Source organism: Herpailurus yagouaroundi, unplaced genomic scaffold (genome assembly GCF_014898765.1).
Source record: "Herpailurus yagouaroundi ecotype Mexico unplaced genomic scaffold, PumYag 182, whole genome shotgun sequence".
Lineage (NCBI taxonomy): Eukaryota > Metazoa > Chordata > Mammalia > Carnivora > Felidae > Herpailurus > Herpailurus yagouaroundi.
The window spans coordinates 21,314,990-21,342,834 of record NW_024412413.1 but is presented as its reverse complement, the minus strand read 5'-3'; the positions used below and the strand labels follow the sequence as shown (position 1 = coordinate 21,342,834).

The 27,845-nt window shown below is 35.8% G+C and overlaps 1 protein-coding gene across 1 annotated transcript; it reads left to right on the top strand.

Moving 5' to 3' along the window:
• Positions 1–604: 604 nt before the first annotated feature.
• ACTR6 (actin related protein 6) lies at positions 605–27,255 on the top strand. Its single transcript, XM_040491118.1, has 11 exons — positions 605–738; positions 2,330–2,447; positions 2,932–3,000; positions 4,623–4,746; positions 6,422–6,557; positions 6,649–6,705; positions 14,079–14,177; positions 14,272–14,350; positions 21,115–21,286; positions 23,170–23,308; positions 26,550–27,255. Exons 1-11 carry the CDS (start codon positions 671–673, stop codon positions 26,677–26,679), a joined length of 1,191 nt encoding a protein of 396 aa, XP_040347052.1. The 5' UTR covers positions 605–670; the 3' UTR covers positions 26,680–27,255.
• Positions 27,256–27,845: the final 590 nt, after the last annotated feature.

Genomic DNA, 27,845 nt, shown 5'->3' with positions numbered 1-27,845 from the left:
AGGCATTAGGGGAACACAGAGGAGGAGGAGCACCCAATTTTAAGACGGAGAACGGAGTAGTTGTTAGATGTTAAGAAACCTTTTTTAGATAAGAATGAGAGAGTAGTGTTATGAAGAACAGGTACGCAGGGAAAGAGTCTGATTGAATAGAAAAGCAAGACGGTCGAGGGAACAAATATTTGTAATTTAAGGGTGGTTGGACCCCACAGTCGAATGGGCAGTGGCGGGAAATGAAGCTGAAGAGACTTCATATCCAATTCCATATTGCTTATGGTTTTGCACTTTAGGAAAGGTCACTGAACAATATATTGTTAACACACACACAGGGAGAGAGAGGCACAAAGCTACAGGTTTGCTACAGGGATTAGAAGAAATTTGTAGGGACGAGTCAATCTGCGAAGTAGAGGACAAACATGAATGGGCGAAAAAGCACTTAGCCGTTTCCATTCTTGTTGGATCTTGCCCCGACGTAAAAGGGCTAGTCTTGGAAGCACTGCAGGACTCAAGGACCCGCCGAGAGACTGTGCAGTCTCTGGCTTCCGGCGTCCTCAGTTGCTAAGGGAGACCGGAAGCGCGCTTACGCTCTGCCCATGCAAACCATAGAGTACCGGAAAAAGAGTGAACGGAAGTGTCAGAAGGGGAAAGCGAGTGCAGTTTGGTTCACGTTAAGATGACAACCTTAGTGCTGGATAACGGAGCCTATAATGCCAAAATCGGTTACAGCCATGAAAATGTGTCGTAAGTGTTCTCTCGCTCCTTAGGACAAGACAGACCCTTAATGGTTTCACATGCTACGCTTCATTTTGGGATCACAGTAAATTGCAAATGCCCCTACGTGGCCCTAACCTGAGCCAGAGGGATGCTCTGGTTGGAGTTGGGAGACTGGGATGCTTTGAACTGGGATTTTGGCGTTAATTTAGGCTACGAGGCCCCGGAAGTGGGACATGTGTTTCCTTTCATAACAGGAAATAGCTCAGGAAAATAGGCTTCTAGAGAAGCGGTTCCTGAAGGAGGGGTGCATACACAAAATTCATGAACCCTCAGGAATCGTGGACATTTGTGTGTATGCATATTCTTGAGGACGCAATTATGGCTTTTATCAGATTCTCGATGGGTTCTGTGACCCCCAAAAAGTTTAAAAACAATGGCCTTAATAATTGGAAACATTGAAGGCTTTGTGCCTAAGTCCTTCGTAGTGCTCAATGGCTGACCTGGTTGATAGAGTCGATTTAACAGAATTATTACAATGGCAATCAAAATATTTATGTTATATATGTAGAATATATCATGTTTACAGAGGATTTCCCCCCCTTTCTCCTTTCCTTTCTTTTTTAAAGAGGACAGTCAGACCGCATAGGAATGTAAATTGATAACAGTCGTCTGGAAAATGTTTTGCAATGTGTATGATTGTTTTTATCCTTTGACACAGCAATTCTGTTATCAGTTACCTAAGGAATAAATAAGAAGCGTTTGATAAGAGTAAATACAGCATGCTCTATATTTTAGACATTGTGTATGTAGTTAAAAAAAAAGAAAGCAAGCTAAATAATTAAGAATAGAAAATTGACTACAATTATAATACAACCATAAGATTGATAACAATGCAGTTTTAAAAAATCATGTCCTCAAAGAATATTTAAACATATAGAAAAGTGACAGCATAGTATTGTCCCAATACTATTGGGACATAGAATTGTCCCAATTCCCTCTCTCTCTCTGTTCCCCTCTTTCTCCACACACACATACATGTGTACACCTGTGTATGGTTGATATGACTCTAGTTTGTCTTCCTAACAAGATTGTAAGCTTATGGTGGGCAGCAACCATATTTAAAACTACCTCCTACTTCTGTACCTTATATCATCTTGCTAATTGAAAATCTTTGACTTCCTAGTGACTTAATTTTAATAGCTAGAACTTTGAACCTGTAGATCTTTTACCAGAGTGGTATTAAGATTTCCACATTAAAGCCAGAATGACTTTACTTGAGCCCTGACTGTCATCTATGTGGTGGCAGGATCAGCACCCACTTAGAAGAATTTCTTTCTTTCTTCCTTTTCTTTCTTTCCTTTCTTTTCTTTTCTTTCTTTCTTTCTTTCTTTCTTTCTTTCTTTCTTTCTAGAGTTTTCTTAAAGAGTACTCGAGAAAAATAAAGGGTCCAGTGTAGAATGTGGTATGTATTAGAACTTAAAAAAAATTTTTTTTAAATTATTTGAAGACAGAATGAGAAACACTGTGGATATTTTTTGCCTGCAGTGGGGTGGTTAAGTAATTGCATTTTTAGGAAGTATTTAGGGAATAATTATATTATTTGTTTCTTTGTTAATAGGGTAATTCCTAACTGTCAGTTCAGGTCAAAAACGGCACGTCTTAAAACTTTTACCGCCAACCAGATAGATGAAATAAAGGACCCTTCTGGACTCTTTTATATTCTTCCTTTTCAGAAGGTAATTTAATTATATGTCATTTCTAGCAATCTAAACCTAAATTTAAAAACAATTTTTAAATGTATAATTAAGATTTAGTATGTATGGAAATATTTTTAGATCTCAGAGAAATGTTATTCAAAATTTATACAAGGTCTTATTATCCAAAAATTGAAATTAACTTGTCTTGTTAGCAATAAATGACCATGGCTTAGTTGCTGATTGTGGGTACTGAATTTTACTTGTTTATGTTAAAGTTAAATGAGATGAACACATTAAAATAAAAGTAAGAATGGAGTGGCATCTCCGTATACTGATATGTCTTTTGAATCTTTGATGTTTTCTTATTGTTAATTTGTAAATTTTAGAATATTTAAAAGGAGAAAAACATGCCATTATAATTGGTTTGGAGGTAACCATAAAGAGAAATTAATGTTTTATAATATATTAATGTCATTTTTAAATGTTCAAATATTTGTGATAATTTATACAAGAATTTTTTTAGGGCTACTTGGTGAATTGGGATGTTCAAAGACAAGTTTGGGATTACCTTTTTGGAAAAGAAATGTATCAGGTAACAAATTGGAGTATGTATTCAAATTTCTATTTCCATGTCTTATTCAAATGAAAAGTTACAGCATCAAAGATGTATTAACTAATGTTAATAAAAGAACCAATAAGATAGGATATGAAGCTAGTTCACTCATTAATATGACATAAATAAATCTTATTGTACATGTTCATTGTATATAACAATCATATTTTTAGCTTTTAAGATTATGCATACTGTGACAATATACATGTATCTGAAATAGTAATACATGCTTGAGATTATTTATGCTAAAATCTACAGGGGGAGAGTGCATGGTATGAAGGTGAATAGAGTCAGAGTTTTTACTGAATAGTCCTGTGCTGAAGTTCCTCATACAGGCACATGAGAACCAATTACGTGCATCTCTTCCTGTGTTCAGTGTTTGGTGACTTCAGGATAGCTTGAAATCGGTCTTTGTGGCCATATTTATAACTGTGGTAAGCTCTACAAATCAGGGCGCTTTCTTTTTTTCTGGAAATCTGGTTATTGAACATTTACCAGCACACACTATAAGATGGGGTGAAGGGGGTGAGATTGCAAATGTATGGACATTATTTCATACGCATTGTCAAGCCATGGAAGAGGAGACTTCTGTGGTGAGTGATACATTTGGGGAGGATGATCAGATTTCCGAATTAGGAAAATATCTGGTGATAATTATGCTAGCAGTACAGAAGACAGATCAGAAGGAGAAAAGAATGGAGGCAGAAAGGGCATTGGGAAGGCAGTGGCATGATTTCAGGTGAAAGATAAGGCAGTATGAATAGAGAGGAAAGGTCAAGGACTAATTCTAGACAGTAAGTCAAGGATTGGAGTTGAAGAGAATTGAGGTGCCTAGCTTTAATTTTAAACATATTTCTAGTATATATTTAAGTCATTTAATATACTGTTATTAGCTGTGACTTTTTAAAAATAAAATAAGTGCAAGTGAATAGAACTTCCATTTTGAAGTGGAATTGGAGGTTAAGAGATGGTCTGTGAAACTCAAGATTAAAATTTCACTTCACATGTCTACTATTAGATCAATTAACTATCTCATTTTTGTTTTCACAGTAAAATATTTTTGTCCACATATCTGAATTGTGTATATTATGTGAGAATTTTGTGCTTTTAATATCTATAGTGTAACTTTAGGAATAGTGAGTGAATATTCAGTTTTTAATGCTTCTGAAGAGTGTGGTAGAGAATTATCTAAACATTAAATATCCTAAAGCTTCTGGTCTTTTAACTTTGAAAACAAGATAACATCCCTAATGCTTGTAATTATACTGTTCATTACTTTTACATAGTGATCTTCAAGCAATTTGACAGTTCCATTTTATTAATGCTACCATTAAGAGAGTTAAAATTAAATAATAAAGTGCATGAATTTTGTGACCAAATTTTCTGGGTTCAAACCCTAGCTATGTCCCTAACTAGTTCCATGAAGCTTGGTAACTTATTCAACTCTTCTGTACCTCAGATTGCCCTCTGATTAAATGGAGATAGTAATAAGGCTTGTTTTCTATGATTATTTTGAGGATTTAATACATTTGTTTATATATGTAAAACAAGTATTTATAACCACAAAGTTATAAAACTTCTGGGATTTTTTTGTCTCATAGGTTGATTTTTTAGATACCAATATTATTATCACAGAACCATATTTTAACTTCACTTCAATTCAAGAATCAATGAATGAAATCCTATTTGAAGAATATCAGTTCCAAGCAGTCTTAAGAGTAAATGGTGAGTTAAAATTTTGATTGCAATTAAGTTACAGAAATATGGAATGAATAAAGAGGAACATTCAAAATCCAAGAATACTGGGTGACATTCTTTTAGATTTGGAGGAATAAAATATGGGATTTAAAAATTAGATGGACTCTTAGAGATTATCTAGTCAGAATTATTTTATTTTTTTTTTTAATTTTTTTTTTCAACGTTTATTTATTTTTGGGACAGAGAGAGACAGAGCATGAACGGGGGAGGGGCAGAGAGAGAGGGAGACACAGAATCGGAAACAGGCTCCAGGCTCTGAGCCATCAGCCCAGAGCCCGACGCGGGGCTCGAACTCACGGACCGCGAGATAGTGACCTGGCTGAAGTCAGACGCTTAACCGACTGCGCCACCCAGGCGCCCCAAGTCAGACTTATTTTACTTCATCTTTTTACTAGTATAATATTTTCTCCCCAGTGAAGTTACTAGCAACATATTTAAAAAAAATTTTTTTTGTTAATGTTTATTTATTTTTGACAGAGAGAGAGAGACAGAGCATGAGCAGGGGAGGGGCAGACAGAATTTGAAGCAGGCTCCAGGTTCTGAGCTGTCAGCACAGAACCCAACGTGGGGCTTGAACTCACAGACTGTGAGATCATGACCTGAGCCGAAGTTGGATGCTCACCCGACTGAGCCACCCAGGAGCCCCACAACACTTTTTTTTAAGTTTATTTATTTATTTTGAGAGAGAAAGAGTGTGCACGCATGTGAGCAGGGGAGGGGCAGAGAGAGAGGGAGAGAGAATCCCAAACAGGCTCAGCGCTGACAGCCCCGATGTGGGGCTCGATCCCACAAACCTTGAGATTATGACCTGAGCCAAAATCAAGAATCAGAGGCTTAACTGACTGAGCCAGGCAGGCTCCCCAACATGTATATATTTTTTAAGTAATCTCTATGCCCAATGTGGGATTCAGACTCACAACCCCTAGGTTAGGCGTTCCATGCTCTACTGAGTAAGCCAGCTAGGGATTCTACTAGCCACATATTTTTAATTTCTAAAAGATTATTGTTTCGGTGGTAGTTATCTTTTCTGTCACTGATGTGTTTGTTATTATTATCATTCACTGAAATAATGTTAATAGCTTACTTAGCCTGACAATATGAGGAAAAACAATCTGAAAATACCATCTAGAAGTAAGTTTGTTAAAAGCTAGAATTACATTACAGGACTGTACAATGAAAGTATTGAAATATTTAACTTGCAGGTGTTGAGTCTATATGAGCGATACTATACTACAATGGTTAAGAGCACAATCTTTAAATTTTTTTTTAATGTTTATTTACTTTTGAGAGAGAGAGAGAGCACACACACACACACACACACACACACACACACGGGAGAGGGGGAGGGGCAGAGAGAGATGGAGACACAGAATCCAAAGCAGACTTCAGGCTCTGAGCTGGCATCACAGTGCCTGATGCAGGGCTTGAGCTTATGAACCGTGATATCATGACCTGAGCCGAAGGCAGATGCTTAACCGACTGAGCCACCCAGGTGCCCCATGTGGATATTGTTTTAAACTAGCATATAGAAATAAAAGAAAGTTTTTGTTTTTGTGCTTGCCTTAATTTGTTACCTTTCTTTATTGCTTTAAATTAATTATACTTTTATTAAATGCAGTTTTTTTTATCTTTTTTTTAATAGCTGGTGCTCTCAGTGCACATAGGTATTTTCGAGATAATCCTTCCGAATTATGCTGTATCATTGTAGATAGTGGATATTCCTTTACACATATAGTTCCTTACTGTAGAAGTAAAAAGAAAAAAGAAGCAATTATTCGGTGAGTTGTACTTAATTTTCATGTCTTTCATAGGATAAAACTGAATGAAAGGTGTGATAAACTGAACCAAATTTGCATTCTCCCTTTTTAGGATAAATGTGGGAGGAAAACTCCTAACCAATCATCTAAAGGAGATTATATCTTACAGGTAATACTTAGCTTGAGTCCTTGGGTGGGTTGGTTGCTGGTGATGAACTTTTTAAAGTAATTTAAAATTATTTTTAAAAACATAATAAAGTAATTCTTTAACCATTAGTTGTAACTTCAGGTAACAGTTGTATACTATTGCTTTAAAAACTGTATCATATAATATAAATACAAATGATGTTCAACTTGAAAAGCTTTCTAGTAGGGTGCCTGGCTGGCTCAGTCGATGAAGCATACAACTCTTGATCTCTAGGTTGGGAGTTCAAACTCCACATTGGATGTAGAGCTCACTAAAAAAAAAAAAAGGAAGGAAGGAAGGAAGGAAGGAAGGAAGAAAAGAAAGAAAAGCTTTCTAGCATATAAAATGCTAATGTCCACCATAGTTTGGGTATCTCCAAACTCTAGGGAGTTTAATATGTTTATAATATTTTAAAATTATAAATGTTATAAAAACTATAAATGTTATATATTGTAAAACAAATTAAAAATGCATTTAAGGGAATAAGAGTTTCAAAGGAAAATAAATCTCTACCTCCCGTTTCTCATGTCCGTTCCATTCCACACAAAGTATCATCTTTAAACTGTATTTTTTATATTTTTAGTCTCTATGAGCCTTAATAATATATTGATATTTCTGTTTGTGGATTAACCAGTATTAGTTGACTGCCCATTGTTAAAAGATGAGGAATTAGTGTACTTAGCCACATCCAACTCTTCTGCTCCTAAATTTTATTTATGCTATTATTTTATATTTTATTTTGTTTAAAAGTGTAAGTGGGATTTTTTTGTTTTGTTTTGTAAGTAGGATTCTTAAATCTCAATTTCTTGCTACATTAACTTTGGCTTGTATGACACTGTCACTTTCTCTCAGTTCCCCTCCATGCCATATGAAAAAATAAGTGAATCTGCATTTCCTTCTACCTTTCCTCCCACATTTTCCTTCTTTATTCTGTCAGATGTACCATTAGTTTTTTAAACAAATTTTTTTTTATTAAAAAAAATTTTTTTTTAAGTTTATTTATTTTTGACAGAGACAGAGTGCGAGCATCAGCTGGGGAGGGGCAGAGAGAAAGAGAGAGGGAGATACAGAATCTGAAGCAGGCTCCAGGCTCCAAGCTGTCAGCACAGAGCCTGATGTGGGGCTCGAACTCACACACAAACTCATGTGAGATCATGACCTGGGCCGAAGTCAGACGCTTAACCAACTGAGCCACCCAGGCGCCCCAGTGTTTTAAACAATTTTATTGAGAGATAATTCACATCCCATTTATTTATTTTTTTTTAATTTTTTTTTTCAACGTTTATTTATTTTTGGGACAGAGAGAGACAGAGCATGAACGGGGGAGGGGCAGAGAGAGAGGGAGACACAGAATCGGAAACAGGCTCCAGGCTCTGAGCCATCAGCCCAGAGCCCGACGCGGGGCTCGAACTCACGGACCGCGAGATCGTGACCTGGTTGAAGTCAGACGCTTAACCGACTGCGCCACCCAGGCGCCCCAGTTCACCCATTTAAAGGGTACATTTTCAATGGGTTGTAGTGTATTAGAACATTTTTAGAATGTTTTCATTACCCCCAAAAGAAACCCGCTCCCCTTAGCCATCCCTCGTGGCTCTAGTACATTTGTTTTTGTTTTTAAAATTTTTTAAAATGTTTATTTATCTTTGAGAGACAGAGCACAAGCAGGGAGGGGCAGAGAGAGAGGGAGACACAGAATCTGAAGCAGGCTCCAGTCTCCAAGCTGCCAGCACAGAGCCCATCGTGTGGCCCAAACCCACTCAACCTGCGAGACCATGACCTGAGCTGAAGTTGGAGGCTCAACCAACTGAGCCACCCAGGCGCCCCTCTAGTACATTTGTAAAAAATTTTTTATTTTTAAATAATTACAGACCCAGGAAGTTGTAGAATAGTACATTGAGCTCTGTGTACCCTTAGTAACATCTTATATAACTATTACAATATAAAAATGATGACATTGACACTGGTATAATATTGTTACCCAGACTACAGGTAATGTTAGGTGTTCAACATTTTTTACATGCATTCATGTGTGTGTATTTCCATGCAACTTTATCCCATGTATAGATTCATGTAAACACCACCACAGTCAAGATACAGAACTATTCCATCGCTCCGAAGGAACTCCTTTGTGCTGCTAATCCTTTATATTTGCTTTCCCACCGTGTCCCTCTCCCCTGGCAATCTCTAATTTGTTTCCCACTTCTGTGGTTTTGTTGTTTCAAGAAACAGAATCCTATAGTATGTAACCTTCATAGAGTCACTTTTTTCATTAAACATAATACTATACCACTTCTTCTTAACTATTGAGATAACATTTACATATTACTTTTTACTATAGTTAATTCTTCTTGCCTTGCTTATATATTAATTCTAAAAGTGGAAGGCTCATAAGTAGCATTTACAGTGTTAAGATTATGTGAATATTATTCACTGTAGAACCAAACAGAATTGGGCTCAGTTTCAAAAGGTTTGGATATTTAGTTCCTCTATCCCCATCAGATTAGAAGCAGCAAATCGGAAAGGCAGAGAAAGTTCAGGCAGATGAAGATGTTAATCAAACCCCAGACAGTCTGAGTCCAGAGCCTGTGCACTTAATCATTTATCCATGCTGAGTGGAAAAAATTCATATATTTTAAAAAGGAAGGCTGTTGAAGTTCAGCTTGAAAAGAACAAGGTGGCAAAAATACTTAGAAACAGTTATGAGCCTCAGTGGCTCAGTTGGTTGAGTGTCGGACTTCAGCTCAGGTCATGATCTCACGGTTTTTGGGTTCAAGCCCCACGTAGGGCTCTGTGCTGACAGCTCAGAGCCTGGAGCCTGCTTCAGATTCTGTGTCTCCCTCTCTCTGGCCCTCCCCCGTTCATGCTCTGTCTCTCTCTGTCTCAGAAATTAATAAACGTTTAAAAAAAATTAAAAAAAAAAAAGCATCAGAAACCATTGAAGAGGTGATTGATTAAGAAAGGATACAGGGAAAGTTGGCTGTTTGGAGAAAAATTTTCCTTTGCTTCATATTCTAAAGTTCAAATGGATTCAAGACTTAAATATAAAAATAAAACCACAACAAGAAAATATTTAATTAAAAGAGTAAAGTTTACAAGCCTGGAATGTATAATCCAATGAATTTGTAAAAACAATATACCCAGGTAACCAGAACACAGTTCAAGGAGAATATTACCAGCATTCTCATCCCTCTTTGTCCCCTCCTAGTCTGGAAAACCACTAATTTCAAGCATTTGTAAAGAAAACAAATACAAACATAAACCTGAGAAATTTGGAAGAAATGTGACACCAAATTGTTATCTTTAATATATTAAGGGCTCTTATTGATCCATAAAAAAAGCATTACCTTGGTATGAAATGGTTACTAGATGATTCTCAGAAAACAAATGTTCAGTAGCACAGTTAATCATTAGAGTTACATACAGTCACAATATATAAATGGATAATTCTCAGACATAAAAAAAAATGTTAAACATCTGTAGTAACTACAGATTCAGTTAAAATATTTATTTAGCATTTATTTAGGAGGTTGGGATATATGGGTTAACAATAAGAGTTCCTCTGTTTCTTTTCGAAAAAAAATTTTCTAATGTTTATTTTTGAGAGAGAGGGACAGAGTGCGAGCAGGGGAGGGTCAGAGAGAGAGGGAGACACAGAATCTGAAGCAGACTCCAGGCTCTGAGCTGTCAGTACAAGCCCGATGCAGGGCTCGAACTCGTGAACTGTAAGATCACAACCTGAGCTGAAGTCAGATGCTTAACCGACTGAGCCACCCAGGCACCCCTAGTGTTCCTCTTTTTCATGGTACTTCCTAGTAGAGCTGCTGATCAGAGCATAACTTGAAATATCTTTTCTGGTAAACAGTTTGGCAATATACCAATATACTAACAGTATTTCAAATTCTGTGTTCTAGAGTGTGAATAAATAACGAGATAATCCGAGATACAGATAAAAATACCTATAGTGCTTCGATTTTGAGGTATACTTTTTCCACATCTCTAGTTGGGACAGATCTTCCAGCTGTTGATACCTTAGAATTGTCATAGTTTAATTACCATCTTTTCTTTTCATTGGTGCAATAGTGAGTCTTAAGGTAAAACATGGTGTATATGAAGGTAACAAAAAGCAAAAGGAAGCAATAATAATGTTTTTTACTTATTAAGTATATGGATTATGCTAAATACTTTATGTATAATTAGAATAATTTACTTCTCACAGATGTGTTGTCGGTCATCTTATTATCATGACCCCTTTAGAGTTGAAGAGATTGAGTCCCAGAGAGGTCAAGTAGCTTGGTTGCTAAGTTGTGATTCAACCAAGGTGTCTGGGCTGCCTGGCTGGCTCAGTCAGTAGAGCATGCAACTTTTGATCTTGGGGTCATGAGTTCAAGCCCCAAGTTGGCCATAGAGAGTATTTAAAAAAAACAACAACAAAACCAAAGTCCATGTTTATACACACACAAGTATCTTTCTTCCCTGACCTAAACTTCCAACACTAGGAATGCTAATAAGTACATACTCATAGATCGCTCTAATAAATATCATGGGACCATAAATAACCATATTTTTAAAGAATCATAGCATAAGAAAATGTGAGATGATGTTTAGTCTAAAAAAGTAAATGTAGTATATATGTGTAGAGAAAAATATTCAAAGGAAATAACTTCACATTTTTGTTCTTTCTTTTGCATTTTTTTAATTGAAGCATAGTTCACATGTTACATTGATTTCAGGTGTACAACATAGTAATTTGACAACTCTATGTTGTCTTACTATAAGTGTAACTACCATCTGTCACCACTACCGTTGACTATATTCTCTATGCTGTACCTTTCATGTCCGTGACTTATTCCATAACTGGAAGCCTGTACCTCCTACACCTCTTCACCTATTTTGCCCATCCCCCCACCTTCTCCCCTTTGGCAACTACCAGTTCTCTGTATTAACAGGTCAGTTTTTGCTTTGTTTGTTTTGTTCTTTAGATTCCACAAAGAAGTGAAATCATGTATGATTTGTCTTTATCTGACTTATTTCATTTAGCATAAAATCATCTAAGTTTATCCATGTTGTCACAAATGGCAAGATCTCATTCTTTTTTATGACAGCTTAGTATTTCAGTGTGTGGGTGTGGGTGTGGGTGTACATCACATTTTTTTTATCCATTTATCAATTGGCAATAAAGTTGCTACCATATTTTGTCTATTATAAATAATGCTTCAAAAAAAGGGGTACATATATTTTTTCAAATTAGGCTTTTTGTTTTCTTTGGGTAAATTAGTGGATCATATGGTATTTCTGTTTTTAACTGTAAAAAAAAAAAGGTTTATTTTTGAGAGTGAGACAGAGTGAGGGAGGGACAGAGAGAGAGGGAGACAGAGGATCCAAAGTGGGCTCTGGGCTGACAGCAGAGAGCCTAATGTGGGGCTCAAACTCACAAACTGAGATCATGACCTGAACCCAAGCCAGACGCTTAACCAACTGAGCCAACCAGGTACCCCTCTATTCTTAATTTTTTGAGGACTCCATGCTATTTTCCACAGTGGCTGTACAAATTTACATTCCCACCAATAGCGCTTGAGAGTTTTTCTATATTGTTGCCAACACCTGTTATTTTTTGTCTTTTTGATACTAGCCATTTTGACAGGTGTGAGGTGATATCTCACTGTGGTTTTGATTTGCATCTCCCTGATGAGAGTGATGTTGAGTGTCTTTTCATGTGTCTCGTGGCCTCTGCATGTTGTCTTTGGTAAAATGTCTATCCAGGTCCTCTTCCCATTTTTAATCAGATTATTTGTTTTTTTCTTTGTTTTGGTGTTGTTATAAAATATCTGTATATATTTTGGATATTAACCCCTTATCAGATATATCATTTCAGATATATCATTTATAAATATCTTCTCCCATTCAGTAGGTTGTCTTTTCATTTTGTTAATGGTTCCTTTCACCGTGTGAAAGATTTTTATATTGGTATACTCCCAATAGTTTTTGTTTTGCTTGTTTCCTTGGCCTGAGGAGACATATCTAGGAAAATGTTGCTGAAGCCAGTGTCCAAAATATTACTGCTTGTTTTCTTTAAGGAGTTTTATGGTTTCAGATCTCACATTTAGGTCTTTAATAATCTATTTTGAGTTTGTTTTTGTGTATAGAGTAAGAAAGTCGCCCAGGTTCATTCTTTTGCATGTATCTCTCCAGTGTTCCAACACCAAATGAAGAGACTATCTTTTCCCCATTATATATCCTTGCTTCCTTTGTTGTAGATTAATTGACCATATAAACATGGGTATATTTCTGGGCTTGATGTTCTTCCATTGATCTATATGGCTGTTTTTCTGCCAGTACCATGCTGTTCTTATTACTATAACTTTGTAGTTTATCTTGTTGCATATCTTGAAGTCTGGGATTATGATACCGCCCCAGCTTTGTTCTTTTTCAAGATTGCTTTGGCTTTTTGGTGTCTCTTGTTGTTCCATACAAATTTTAGGATTATTTGTCCTAGTTCTCTGAAAGATACTTTGGTATTTTGATAGAGATTACATTGAATTTGTAGATTGCTTTGGGTAGTGTGGGCATTTTAATAACATTTATTGTTCTAAGCCATGAGCATGGAATATCTTTCCATTTGTTTGTGTTGTCTTCAGTTTTGGCTTTTAAAGCATCTTTGTTTTCTTCATTAAGCCTGTGTTTTCTTGGATTCACTCACCAGATATTTATTAGGCATCTACTATGTGCCAGGTACTGTGTGCTAACCCACAATACTGCTATAATCAGAAAAGAAAGTGTAAAGAATTAAGTCATTTTAGCAAGATTCTATTCAGAATGGTTAGAGGAAAAGGTTTGCTCTCTAATTGGATAAGCCTTACCATACTTAAAGCCTTCATTTTCAATTTCTTTGTGCAAACTGAACTGATATGTGCCCTCAGAGGGGTAATGTGGAGATTATATACAATTGAAGTATAATTATTCCATAAAGTTGAAAATATCTTACACATTCAGAAATTTAATATTAAAAAAAATCAATTACCCAAAGATTTAATTCCAGAAAAAATATTTTATTTTTTTATTAAAAAAATTTTTTTTAATCTTTATTTATTTTTGAGAGAGAGAGACAGAGCATAAGCAGGGGAGGCTCAGAGAGAGAGGGAGACACAGAATCCAAAACCGTCTCCAGGCTCCAAGCTGTTGCACAAAGTCTGATGCGTGGCTCAAACTCACAAACCGAGAGTTTGAGACCTGAGTTGAAGTTGGACGCTTAACCAACTGAGCCACCCAGGCGTCCCAGAAAAAATATTTTAAGTGGTAATTATAAATTAGACTTACATTTTTCCATTTCAAATTTTACTGTTTTTATTTCCATTTAGGCAGCTACATGTTATGGATGAAACGCATGTGATTAATCAAGTGAAAGAAGATGTATGCTATGTGTCTCAGGATTTTTATAGAGATATGGATATTGCAAAGTATGTATAATAGTAATCTAAGAATCAGAAAGTTGATTCTTGGGTAATTTTATACATAGTTAATTATTTCACGTATCTCTATTTCGTTTTCCAGGTTGAAAGGAGAAGAAAATACAGTAATGATAGACTATGTTTTGCCTGACTTCAGTACAATTAAAAAGGGCTTTTGTAAGGTAATTTAAAAAATCCTCAATGACATTTCTTGAAGTGCCCACCTCAGGCAGATTTGAAAAAATCTAGTTGGGTTTGGTAGAGTCTTACAGAGTTGTTGATAACTGCTTTCCTGGTGGCCTTTTCTCCAGGCACAAGTGTATAAGTGATTAATAAATATCTCATTAAAATTATTTAGAGAAAGGACTATCAGCTGAATGATAGCACAAGGGACAAATCTGGAGATAGATAGGATCATTACCTATATTATGGGTAACCCTTTTCTATTTTCTTAAGAATTAGTTTAAATCCAGTTAGAGCTTGGCTGTTTTCCAGTTGTGAAAATTATTGACATAGCAGACATGACTGAATTTTACTTGTTTGGTCTGATATGATCAGATTGTAGTGGAAAAGGGCAAAATCCAGTGCACTTTCAAAGTGTTGAGCAGCAGTTTATCTTGGATGTCAAAATAATTTCTCCTTATCTTTGATCTGTTCAGGTAAACTATCAGTTCTATGTTTGGGTAAATGTGAAGTTTGCCCTTTTAGCTGGCTTGATGGAGGACTGTTGGGAAGTTAAAAATCTTTGGTCAGAAATGTAAGCATATTTCTACAAGGAAACATTTATGGTATCATTCACTGCAGTATACTTTAAAAGAGTGAAAGAGGGAAAAGCCCAAATATCCGCTAATGGAGGAGAATAAATAAATCTTGACACGTTCATAAAATAAGCAATAGTGAAAATGAAATAGCGCTACATGATAATCATGGATAAATCTCACAAACATGTTTCTGTCTAAAACATGATGTCTTTAAGCAAGTTTTAGGAGGATATATATAGTTTCAGGCTGTGTGGAATAATAATTTATGTTGTTTAAGAATATATAAGTATTGGGGTGCCTGAATGGTTCAGTCAGTTGAGTGTTCAACTTTGGCTCAGGTCATGATCTCACGACTGGTGGGTTTCTAGCCCCGCATCTGGCTCTGTGCTGACAACTCAGAGCCTGAGTTTGCTTTGGATTCTGTGTCTCCCTCTCTCTCTGCCCCTCCCCTACTCATGCTCTGTCTTTCTGTCTCTCTCAAAAATGAATAAACATTAAAAAAAAAAGAATACATAAGTGTGAATTAAAAGTATAAAACTGGAATGATAACACCAAATTAAAAAGGGGAGTGATAAAAAAAAAATTTAAAAGACAGGGGGTGGGGGAGGGCGGCTCCTGGGTGGCTCAGTCGGTTAAGCCTCTGACTCTTGGTTTTGGCTCATGTCATGACCTGCAGTTCGTGAGTTTGAGCCCCACATTGGGCTCTGTGCTGACAGTGCATAACCTGCTTCGGGTCTCCTCTCTTCCCCTCCCCTGCTCGTTCTGTCTCTCTATAAATAAATAAACTTAAAAAAAAATTAAAAAAAAGGGGGGAGTGATAATGTATGAAGTATCAAACTAATTCATGAATACATGGATTTTATACTTCTTTAAATTATTTATACTTTTTTATATGCCTAAAATTAAATATATATATATACATATACATATATATATATATATATTTTTTTTTTTTACCATACTATTGAAGTGAAATACAAGTCAGAATTCTGAGAAGGCTACCCAAAGCCTCATAAAATTGAAGTCATCCTGTAATGTTCTTAGAAACAGATCCTTGTGGAAGGTCGTAGGTTGGCTTTTAGAAGTGGGTGTTGGAACAAATTATGAGATCAAGTTGCTTGTTCGTGAACTGGAAGCCCAAGTTGTAGTTTATTTACAAGACAATGAAAACTGCAAATATATAGACAACACCATCTTCATATATTATTACTCATTAAAATACTCCAGTTATATAAAGCACCTTACAGATAATTTAAAGCACTTTGTAGAGTTAATGGTAGTAAAGTCATCTATATTTCTTTAGGGATGGACCCTGAGTAAAGACTCAGTGATTCCCAATTTCTCCAAACCTGACTGATGTTGGAATCACCCAGGGCACTTGAAAAATAATCTATATCCATGTTCTTAGTTCTTGTCCCTGGAAATGCTTAGTGCTTAAGTTTGATAACTTAATCTTATAAAAATCTCTTCCAGATAACTGTACCATCAACTAAGTCTATAAATTTTTTTCTTTTTTTAAATGTATTCTCTCCTGCCCTGCAAATGACACCCTATCAGTTTACTAGACATTATCTGCTAAATGCCACCGATTTTCTCCTTGCCAGATTTTAAGCCCTGTTTACTCAAACCTGCATCTTATATAGTTAGCCAATAGAGATGTTATTCCTTGAATTGACCATTGTTTTACTCATTGTCTTTGGAGAAAAAAGGCAGAAGGTACATAATATTGTTTGCAGCTCTTTTTTTTTTTTAAGTTTATTTATTTTGAGAGAGAGAGAGTGAGCACAGGGGAGGGGCAGAGGGAGAAGGAGAGAGAGAGAGAGAGAGAGAGAGAGAGAGAGAGAGAGAGAATCCCAAGCAGGCTCTGCACTGTCAGCAAGGAGTCCGATGTGGGGCTCGAACTCAGCAACCATGAGATCATGACCTGAGCGAAAATCAAGAGTCAGATGCTTAACTGACTGAGCCAGCCAGGCATCCCTGCAGCTCTTTTATTGGCCTTTGGTTTTGTGAACAATATCTGGTCATAGGCTATAGACTCCTTTTTAACTTGTGGACTTTAATATCAATTGAGTAGACAGAGTCAGTTGGCCTCAAGTTTTGCTAGATGATAGAATGTTACATTGAATTTTTACTTCAAAAATAATGGTTTAATCTTTACTTTGTCAATGTTAAAATTTGTAATTTATTCACAATATAGTTGACCCTTGAACAGCTGACACCCCCCTGCCCCCATGCAGTTGAAATCTGCATATACCTTGACCCGTCCCCTTTCCCCCAAAAAACTTAACTACTACTTGCCTACTGATGACTAGAAGCCTTACTGATAACATAAAGTTGATTAACACATATTTTATATGCTGTATGCATTATATACTGCATTCTTATAATAAAGTAAGCTAGAAAAAAGAAAAAGTTATTAAGAAAATCATAAAGAAGAGAAAATACATTTACAGTAATGTACTGTAAAAAAAAATCTGCATATAAGTGAACCCATGCAGTTCAAACTGATGTTCAGAGGCGACCTGTACATGTTAAGTCATGTGCATATTTGGGAAAAAAGACCTAAAATAACAAAATACAAACAAAAAATTATGTATATGTATCTCTTAATAATTTTAAGATTTATTTTTTATTTTTTTTATTTAACCACTAGGCACTCCAATAATTTTAAGATTTAGAAACAGTTTTATTTCGTATGTGTTAGAATTAATTCTAAAGTGTATTGAGTTTAGTACTTGGTTAACTTCATTGTTGCCTGATATGTAACAACTTTGATGAGAGCTGATATATGTTTATATTTTTTAATTTTTTATTTATTTGCTTTTATATATGTTTATGAAATTAGAAAAAAAATAATTACATGAAATGAAAAAATTATAATTATTTGAGAGCTCTTATACTCAGAATATTGTTAAAACTATTCAAGAATATATTTAGGGGTGCTGGGGTGGCTCAGTCTGTTTAATGTCTGACTCCTGACTTAAGCTCAGGTCGTGATCCCAGCGTTGTGTGATCAAGCCCCACACCTGGCTCCACACTGGGCATTGAGCCTGCTTGGGATTCCCTGTTTCTCTGCCTCTCAGCCTGCTTGTGCTCTCATGCTTTCTCTCTCCACAAGAAAAAAAAAAAAAAAAAAAGAGGGGTGCTGGGTGGCTCAGTCGGTAGAGCATCCGACTTCGGCCCAGGTCATGATCTCGCGGTTTGTGAGTTTGAGCCCTGCGTCGGGCTCTGTGCTGACAGCTCAGAGCCTGGAGCCTGTTTCAGATTTTGTGTCCCCCTCTCTCTCTGCCCCACCCCTGTTTGTGCTGTGTCTCTGTCTTTCAAAAATGAATCAACATAAAAAAATTTTTTTTAAATAAAAAATAAAATAAAGAAAAAATAAAGAAAGTATTTTTGAGTGCTTGGAAAAAGGTACAACCTCCATTTTCTAGTACTGAATGATAGTAACAATAACAGTAATAGGCTCTGTGATATTTTTACTGATTACAACTGATACAAATTGCAATTTTCTTATCAGAAAGAGGATGCCTAATAAAGTAAAATGGACTTAAGTTGAGAAAATCAGGTTCATAATGATTATGGTAACACCTTGTGCAGAGCCATTGTAATTTAAACTGATCATTTCTTTTACAATATCGGAACAAAATTTATGAGACTGTGTGGCAATCATGGCCTACATTGACTAAAATAGCAGCTCTTCTAAATTCCTTCATTTGACTATGTCCTAAAAAATCTTTTTGGAGTTGTACTCTTAAAACAGAAACTACTTGTAGTTCCAGATTACGTATTAATGATTAATGGCTTTAGAGCCAACAGTCAACAAGGCTATCTAGTTCTGGCTCTTTCCCCTAGTTTAGATATTTGATCCGGGATAGTCACATGATCCTCTTTTGTAAAATCTTGGTAATGGACTACATAATCTCTAATGTTTTGTCACTTGAATTTCTCCCAAGTTTACATCTGTTCCAGATTATTTTGATGTTGAAAAAATGAGTTATATCCTTTAAACCCAAGCCAGTATCACTTTTAAGTGAATTTATAAGTTAATAAATTTATAGGAAATATTTTTTATTTCTGCCTGAGAAGGAAGAATACTATGAAGGAATAACACTTTTTTCTTTTGCTACTGTAATAGTAGTTTATTGGGTTAAAAGTGGTTTGCAGTTTTCCTTGTTCTACCTAGAGTATTATGAAAATTATGTAATTTTGGATATTCTTATTTAAGAATAATGTTTTGAGCTTGGAATTTCCAATGATAGAATTTAGAATTATATCCAGGTTAAGAGAGGCAATGTAGTGGAAGGAATATATTGTATGTACTGATTATATTAAAGGATGTATAATGTTCTTTAAATACATTAGTCTTTAGTAATTTTTTTAATGTTTATTTAGTTTTGAGAAAGAAAGAGACAGAGCACGAGTAGGGGAAGGACAGAGAGTGAGGGAGATACAGAATCTGAAGCAGGCTCCAGGCTCTGAGCTGTCAGCACAGCGCCTGTTGCGGGGCTCAAACTCATGAACCAGGAGGTCATGACCCTAGCCAAAGTCAGATGCTTAACCAACTGAGCCACCCAGGTCCCCTAGTCTTTAGCAATTATTAAGATTTTTATATATTTGAGGTATTTTATACTTAAATAAAGGATTGGGTTATACTCTGTTCCAGGAGGAAAATTGCATATATAATTGCAAATGAATGTCTATAACTGAATCTAGAAGAACTGATGATACTAAAAAAAAAAATTTTTTTTAATGTTTATTTTTTGAGAGAGAGGGAGAGAAAGAGAAGGAGAGGGGCAGAGAGAGAGGAGACACAGAATCTGAAGCAGGCTCCGGGCTCCGAGCTGTCAACAGGGCTCAAACTCATGAACTGTGAGATCATGACCTGAGCCAAAATCATATGCTTAACCAACTGTGCCACCCAGGTGCCCAAGCTGATGATTCTTAGTAAAATTGGAAAGGACCATTATTTTAATGGTATAGAATGTGGTAGAAGATTATTTAAAAAAAAAAAAAAAGATTATTTTTTTCTAGTCTCTTCAGGAACACATCTCAGCAGTAAATAACAAGAAAATTTCATTGATAAAGTCCATGGATTTCAAAATTTATTTTTGAAGATTGAATAAATAAATTTAAATATTTAATTTTTTTTATACAAGGGAAAGGAGAAATCCTACTGAACAGAGCCACAAGGTCCAATAAACATGTGAAATAGGAGAGTAGAGGCTCCTTGCTGGCTCAGTTGGTAGAACATACAACTCGATCTCAGGGTCCTGAGTTCAAATGTCATGTTGAGCATAGAGCTTACTTAAAAATAAATAAATAAATAAATAAATAAATAAATAAATAAATAAATAAATAAAAAATAAGAGAGTCAAGGTAGGTAGTGATAGAAACATAAGACAGTAAATGGTTTAAAAAATTTTTTTTAAGTGTTTATTTTTGAGAGAGAGAGAACAAGTGGGAGAGGAGCAGAGAAAGAGGGAGACACAGAATCTGAAGCAAGTTCTAGGCTCTGAGCTGTCAGCACAGAGCCTGACATGGGGCTCGAACCCATGAACCATGAGATCACGGCCTGAGCTGAAGTCGGACTCCCAACCGACTGAGCCACCCAGATGCTCCAGAAAATGTTTTTTCAAATGTTTATTTATTTTGACAGAAACAGCATAAGTGAGGGAGCGGCAGAGAAAGAGGGAGAGAGAGAATCCCAAGCAGGCTCCATGCCATCAGTGCAGAGACTGATGCAGAGCTTGATCCCATTAACCATGAGATAATGACCTGAGCCAAAATCAAGAGTCCAACACTCAACTGACTGAGCCACCCAGGCACCTCTAGACTTAGTAAATGTTTTTTAGAGTATCTTCTTTGTTCTCTAGAAACTGAAATTGGTCTATTATTATAGGTAGGATATAAGGTCCCCTCTCCTCTTTTCTCCTTTTCTTTCTTTCTGTTTTAAAATGTGTGGAATAATTTAGCCAGATCATCTTTTGGGGAACAGCTACAGTAGAGTCAGCAATTACTTCTTTGTGTAGATTAGGTAACAGAGAAGGCCACATTTTTCTAACTTTTGAGAATCCTGAAACTTCCGAGAATATGATTAATATGTTAAAATAGCATGTTACTAAATGTTATTAGTCATATGAACTAGAAAATGTAGCTTAAACTTTTTTATCTTATTTTTCTTTAAGCCAAGGGAAGAGATGGTGTTAAGTGGAAAATATAAATCTGGGGAACAAATTCTTCGTCTGGCCAATGAGAGATTTGCTGTTCCAGAAATACTCTTTAATCCTTCTGATATAGGCATTCAAGAAATGGGTATTCCAGAAGCTATTGTCTATTCAATTCAGAACTTACCTGAAGGTACATGAATAATTAAAGTATTGAGACGTAATGATATTTCTAAAAAAATCGTAAGCTCTGTGAGCCATAGAGAAATCATCTGAACTTTCTAAGTAATTTTGGGCAAATGCAAAGTCTGTTTTATTTGCATAGATTTCCAAATTCCATAGTGCACTTGAATAATTCTTACTTTATTGGTCCTAGATTAGAAATTTGATACAGGGAATGTTATTATGGTCTATTTAAACTTGAAGAAATTAGGGGTGCCTCAGTGGCTCAGTTGGTTAAGCAACCGACTTTGGCTCAGGTCATGATCTCACGGTCCAGTCCGTGGGTCTGAGCCCTGCATCAGGTTCCATGCTGACAGCTCAGAGCCTAGAGCCTGCTTTAGATTCTGCATCTCCTTTGCTCTCTGTCCCTCCCCCACTTGCACTCTGTCTCTCTCTCTCTCAAAAGTAAATAAACATTAAAAAAAAAAAACCTTGAAGAAATTAATCTCTCCATGACTATTAAGTTGCCATGTCCATTTTAGAAAAGTTTTAATTTAACTCATATTTATTTACAGAGAATCAAAATTTATAATTTAACAAAGCTATCGTTTCTAGCTATTGATGGGATTGGATTCTTCTAGTTTCATTTGGAATAATATACAGGAAGTTAACTTTTTTAAGTGTTTATTTATTTATTAGAGAGAGAGCAGGGGCAGAGGCAGAGAGAGAGGTAGTGAGAGAATCCCAAGAAAGCTCCACGCTGTCAGTGCAGAGCACAACATGGGACTTGAACTCATGAGCTGTGAGATGATAACCTGAGCTGAAATCAAGAGTCAGATGCTTAACCTACTGAGCCACCCAGGCATCCCTACAGGAAGTTAACTTTAATGAAGCTGAAGTATGGTGCTTTTCAGTGATGTGTGAGTTCTTCTGAAGCAAGCTTCACCTACATAATTTTCTAGAGTTTTAGAGAGTACTTTTATATCTTCCAAGTGTCTTCCTAGATTGGAACAAATCTAGCACTTGCAATGTCCTTTCCTCCCATTTAAAAAAAAAAGAGAGAGAGAGAAGAAAATCACATAATGCTATCACCTTAGTATAATTATTTCACAACTGTTTCTGTGTTGTCTCATTAATTTCACATTTTATACAAGGTTGCAGTTATTGGTATACAGCAGTTTATACCATACTGCTTTAATGTCATGAGGCTCAGTGTCAATATAAGGGAACTCTGCCCCTGTTTTGTGAACAGAAGCTTTGGGTATGGTGGCTGGTATTTATTAATTGATTCCTCATAGATTTCCCCATGATGCTTAGTAGACTTTTAATACCAGCTAACAATGTGGCACTTAATGTTTGCCAGTATGTAACTTTAATGAGTGTAGAACAAAAGATGCTTTATTTTTATGGATTATGGGTATTTTTCACTATCAAATGTAAATAATTATGTCTGTCTCAATGAGATAACATGGAAATTTGGGCTTCCAAGTTAAAATGCCCTCCATGTTAGCCTTACACTAGCTTACAATCTCAACTTACGGAAAGACCTCCTCCATTTTAGGGAAGAAGTATAATTATCAACTGTCTGCTTCTAGAATGTTACCCATTTATGTGTAGCTTATATGTGTATGTAACAAGTAGTTAGTAGTTCAACTCCTTCACCTTAGCCTTTCTTTCAAAGATCTGTGAGGTCATATTTCATTCTGTTTGATGTGTCAATTTCTGTAAATTTTAACCTCATTATGAAATATTATAAATAATTCTTATGGTTATTAAAAAAGTATGTAGTTTCCAAACCAGTTACTATAACTGATGGCTTTTACTTAAACCCTTATATTCGTCTTTCCAGAAAGATAAGTAAACAGATTTTCTGATGCCTTTTTTTCTTCTTCTTTCCCCCCCCCCCCCTTAAAGAAATGCAGCCGCATTTTTTTAAGAACATTGTTTTGACAGGAGGAAATTCCCTTTTCCCGGGATTTAGAGATCGGGTTTACTCAGAAGTTCGATGTCTCACTCCAACAGATTATGATGTTTCAGTTGTGCTGCCTGAAAAGTAAGTGTTGGCTGATAGATAAAACATGGAAGTCATTTTGTAGGTAAAATGGTCAATAGGCAGACTTGAGTTTAAGTGAGTTATTTCACTTTTGGAATCCTCATTTTCCCTTTCTCAAAAATTGAATTAATAAACCTGACATTTCAGTGGACTGAATGGGATGAAGTATGTAAAGTGCCAGCCATAATGGTTGGTACATAATGGGTGCTCAATTAATATAAGATAGTATCCATATAGTAAATCAATCCTCATTCCTAAGAGATTTTTACCGGCAAAGCAATCAGGTTATAATCTGATTTTTTTATCTAAGATGTGTCATTTCTTGACAGTTTCTATCAAGAATAATAGAAATGTAAGAACTAACCATGAAGATAAATTATGTCAATTTGTAAGTTGTTTTGGAAACCATTGTTAAAAATGGTTTCCCCTGCTATCCAAAAGTAGAACATTCCTTTGAAACCTTTTCTAAGTCAAATGGCCTAAAATGAAGAAGCAATTACTATTAACTTATATAGAAAAATTTTGAGCATTTGCAGACCCAAAGAATAATTTCTCTTAGGCTTTTCTGATACCTTGGGACACATCTTGCTAACGGATATGCAAAATAAATGGAGGTAACGCATAGATGCTCACGGACGCAGTTCACAGCTATGGCAGCTCAATGCTGAGATGCCGCGTGTAGCTCCTGGGGAGAAGCTTAGCGGTGCCACTCTTGCTGCTTAGGTGTGTGCCGCCTCTGTAATGGCTCGCTGCAAAATGAATGCTGAATGCTGTTTTGCTTTTTGCCTTTATTTGGAAAAGCAAAAATCCTTTTCAGTTAGCAAAAAGAGGTACTAATGTAGTCTCTTGTAAAAGTGAAGTGGTGTAATGCAAACTTTTGAAAAATGGGATACCTGTATTTTAGTAAACTTTTATGTTTAAGTAGCCTTTTTTTTTTTTAAAGTTTATTTTGAGATAGAGCATGCAGGAGGGGCAGAGAGAGAGGAAGAGAGAAAGAACCCCAGGAAGGCTCTGTACTGTCAGCACATGGTCAGTGTGGAGCCCAGTGAAGGGTTGGAACTCACACACTGGGAAGTCATGACCTGAGCTGAAATCAGAAGTTGGAGACTTAACCGACTGGAGTCACCGACATGCCACAGTGGTCATTTTTTTTTGATTCAGAAATCTTTTATATCTACCCACTATCCCGTTTTATGAGAAAAACAGGTATCATTACACTTTTGTGGAGGAAAAAATAAGGTATACTTTTAGAACCTTAAGAAAGCTTATAGGGGTGCCTGGGTGGCACCAGCTGAGCATCCGACTTCAGCTCAGTTCATGATACTGTGGTTCGTGAGTTTGAGCCCCACATCAGGCTCTCTGCTGTGGCTCTCTGCAGAGGCCACTTTGGATCCTCTGTCCCCCTTTTTCTCTGCCCTTTCCCCACTCCATCTCTTTATCTCAAAGATAAAAAACATTAAAAAAAAGGCTTATAAGTCCTCCTGTCCAATGTTTTTACTTTGTAAATAAAGAAATAAGGGCTCGTGATTTGGCAGAGGCTTTACAGGAAGTTAATAGCAGTGGCCAGGCTAAAACCTAGTTCTCTTTATCTTGAGTCAGGAGCAAATACATGTCTCTTACCAAATATATTCCTAAATAACGCCCCCTCCCCACTGTCCCAGTCTTAAGTGGCAGAGTTAGAAATAAGACCCCATATACCTGACTCTTAATTAAAAAAAATTTTTTTTTTAATGTTTATTTTTTGAAAGACAGATAGAGAGAGTGTGAGCAGGGGAGGGGCAGAGAGGGAGACACAGAATCAGAAGCGGGCTCCAGGCTCTAAGCTGTCAGCACAGAGCCTGACACAGGGCTCAAACTCATGAACTGTGAGATCATGACCTGAGCCGAAGTTGGATACTTAGCCAACTGAGCCACCCAGGCTTAATTTTAGAGTCTTGTTTTAAAGGAAAATAGAATTTTTCTAAATCAATAGCAGTTACTAGAAGGCCCTTGTCTGCTCACTTAATTTATCGCTATCAGATTAAAGAGTAAACAATTGCTGGATATTGTAATGATTATCAGCATAATGTCCATATACTTTGCATACTGGATTTTCATCCTGTTTATTTATTTTATTATTATTTTTTCCACCATGTCTCTTTATTTCCCACACTTTTATTTTGTTTTGTTTTGTTTGCCCCACATGTTTTTTATCCTGCATTTTAAATGGAAGTCATCACACATTACATGCCAAGGGATCCACAGAAGGAGTTTTCATTCTTTTATTCATCAAGTCTTTATTGCATATCTGTTTTACATATACATATATAAATGTTACATGTATGGAATACAATAAGGAAAACATTTATTAGCTTTTCACCATTTTTCAGATTTTAAACTGAACTGGGGGAGAGGAACATTAGAAACAGAATTGAGTCATAACATAAGGTATATAACCTTGGTTAGAAATAAAACCAAACTGGATGTTTTATTTATTTATTTATTTATTTATTTATTTATTTATTTAAATTTTTAAAAATGTTTATTCATTTTTGACAGAGAGAGACAGAGAACAAGTGGGAGGGAGGGTGGAGGAGATTGGGCAGAGAGAGGGAGACACAGAATCTGAAGCAGGCTCTAGGCTCTGAGCTGTCAGCACAGAGCCTGACGCTGGGCTTGAACTCACAAACCAAACTGGATGTTTTATATGTCCCAATTTTACTTAATGTCTTTGTCCTACCATGTAACTGTGTATCATGTGCTGTGTTTCCTAAATGTTTCATTTATTAGAAGAAAACATAGCAGCAAAAGCACTGAAAGCACTGAAAACCTCTCTGAGCCTCATTTTCCAAATATGTAAAATGTTATAATATGTTGTTTCATGGGTTGCTGTGCAAATTAGTGAGGTGACATATCTTTGCCACATACAGAATTTAGATTCAGTTATGACAGTGTTTTTCAAACTTTTATGCATTTTTGATCTTTTGCTTATAATCTTGTTTTTTTAGAGAGGGTCCATAAATTCAGGGTACAAGTTAAAAAAAAAAAAAAAAGAAAGAAACCACTTAGTTGTACTAGTGACCAAGGTTCTTTTCTTTAATAGTTTGCCTTATTCCTATGAAGCATATGCTTTATTTTTACACTTTGTTTTCTGTTAAATCAGGTTGGGTAGAGATTGCCACGTTTTAGCTACTAATGAATGTTTTCTGCATTTCAGTTCTGTAAAATCATCTGGGTTCATTTATTTTAACTTTATTTTTAGCCCTATTACTTATGCCTGGGAAGGTGGAAAATTGATATCAGAGAATGATGATTTTGAAGATATGGTAGTAACAAGAGAAGATTATGAAGAAAATGGACATAGCGTCTGTGAAGAGAAATTTGATATTTAAGAAACATTCTGAATTAAAGTTTTGAATGGCTGTGATCGAAAGGTTTAATTTCAGTGTTCTTTTTAAAGTAGGTTAAGGATCTGTGTTACCTTTCATCCTAAGATTAGATCTTAAACTTATGTGAATACTTTGATCCTCAGCTAATTTTCAAAGGTTGCTTAGCTAAGTTATTACAGTAAACTGTATCTCAGCTCATATTTTAATTTAAGAGTTAGACTACCATAACAGTGCTTACACTATTCCTGAGACTAGGTTATCTTTCATTAGAAGAGTAAATGCATTTTGAATTTAATTCTTTATAGCCGAGAGCGCAAACATAACTGTCTCACTGGTCAGTTTTCCTTGGAAAGCTGTTTTGTGTTACTATGAATAGGGAGGGATTGGCTAAAATGTTTTCTGGCTGATATAATTTCTCTTTTAGAACTAGGTAGTTTATATAAAAATTGCCATTTTTATTCATACATACTAAAGTTGGGAAGACTAATCTTATTTGTGTTTAACATTTGGTTTTTATTTAGAATAAATTGGAAAGGGTGGAAACTAAAGCCAATTTATTAAAGTGTTTTTTGATCAGTATTATGTTGGAAGAAATGTATTATTTCACTCACAAAAATACTGTATCATTTTTAGGATGAAAAGAAATTTGAAGTTAACTTAGGGTTGGTCAAAAACTCTTGAGACAAATGTTAGTGAGTGTTTTGTTTTAAAAACTTTATATAGAGGCACACTTACACACAAAAAACCTCTTGTATAATCCACAGTAAGCATATTAAGGTGTTAAAAGCCACAGATTTCCAATTTAAGGAAACAGGTGGCAATGACATTAATGAATGGATCAGGTAGGGTTTGCTTGCAAACAGGAGAAACTCATTTGGGCTATCCTAAGCAAAACAAAATTTATCAGTGGGACAAAGGGGAGCTTATCAAATCTAAAGAAAAATGACCAGCAGCCTTAGGAAGGATGAAAACCAGGATAACCTTAGGAATGTAGGTTACAGAAACTGAGTGAGAGACAATCCTTTTAGAGCCCTGCCATCAAAATATCTCAGCTTCTCTATTTTCTGTCTTATGTAGTTATGCTCATGAATCAAATTCCTACCAGTTTCTTTATCCTACTTAGTATCATGCACCTATCCCATGGATTCAGGGACTTTGACAGTACTACT

Bases quoted from the DNA above. Each gene is read 5' to 3' on its own strand.
- ACTR6 (XM_040491118.1), top strand. From the start codon at position 671: ATGACAACCTTAGTGCTGGATAACGGAGCCTATAATGCCAAAATCGGT. The intron at 4,747-6,421 runs GTGAGTTAAAAT...TTTTTTTAATAG, and splicing joins AGCAGTCTTAAGAGTAAATG to CTGGTGCTCTCAGTGCACAT. The intron at 23,309-26,549 runs GTAAGTGTTGGC...CTTTATTTTTAG, and splicing joins TCAGTTGTGCTGCCTGAAAA to CCCTATTACTTATGCCTGGG.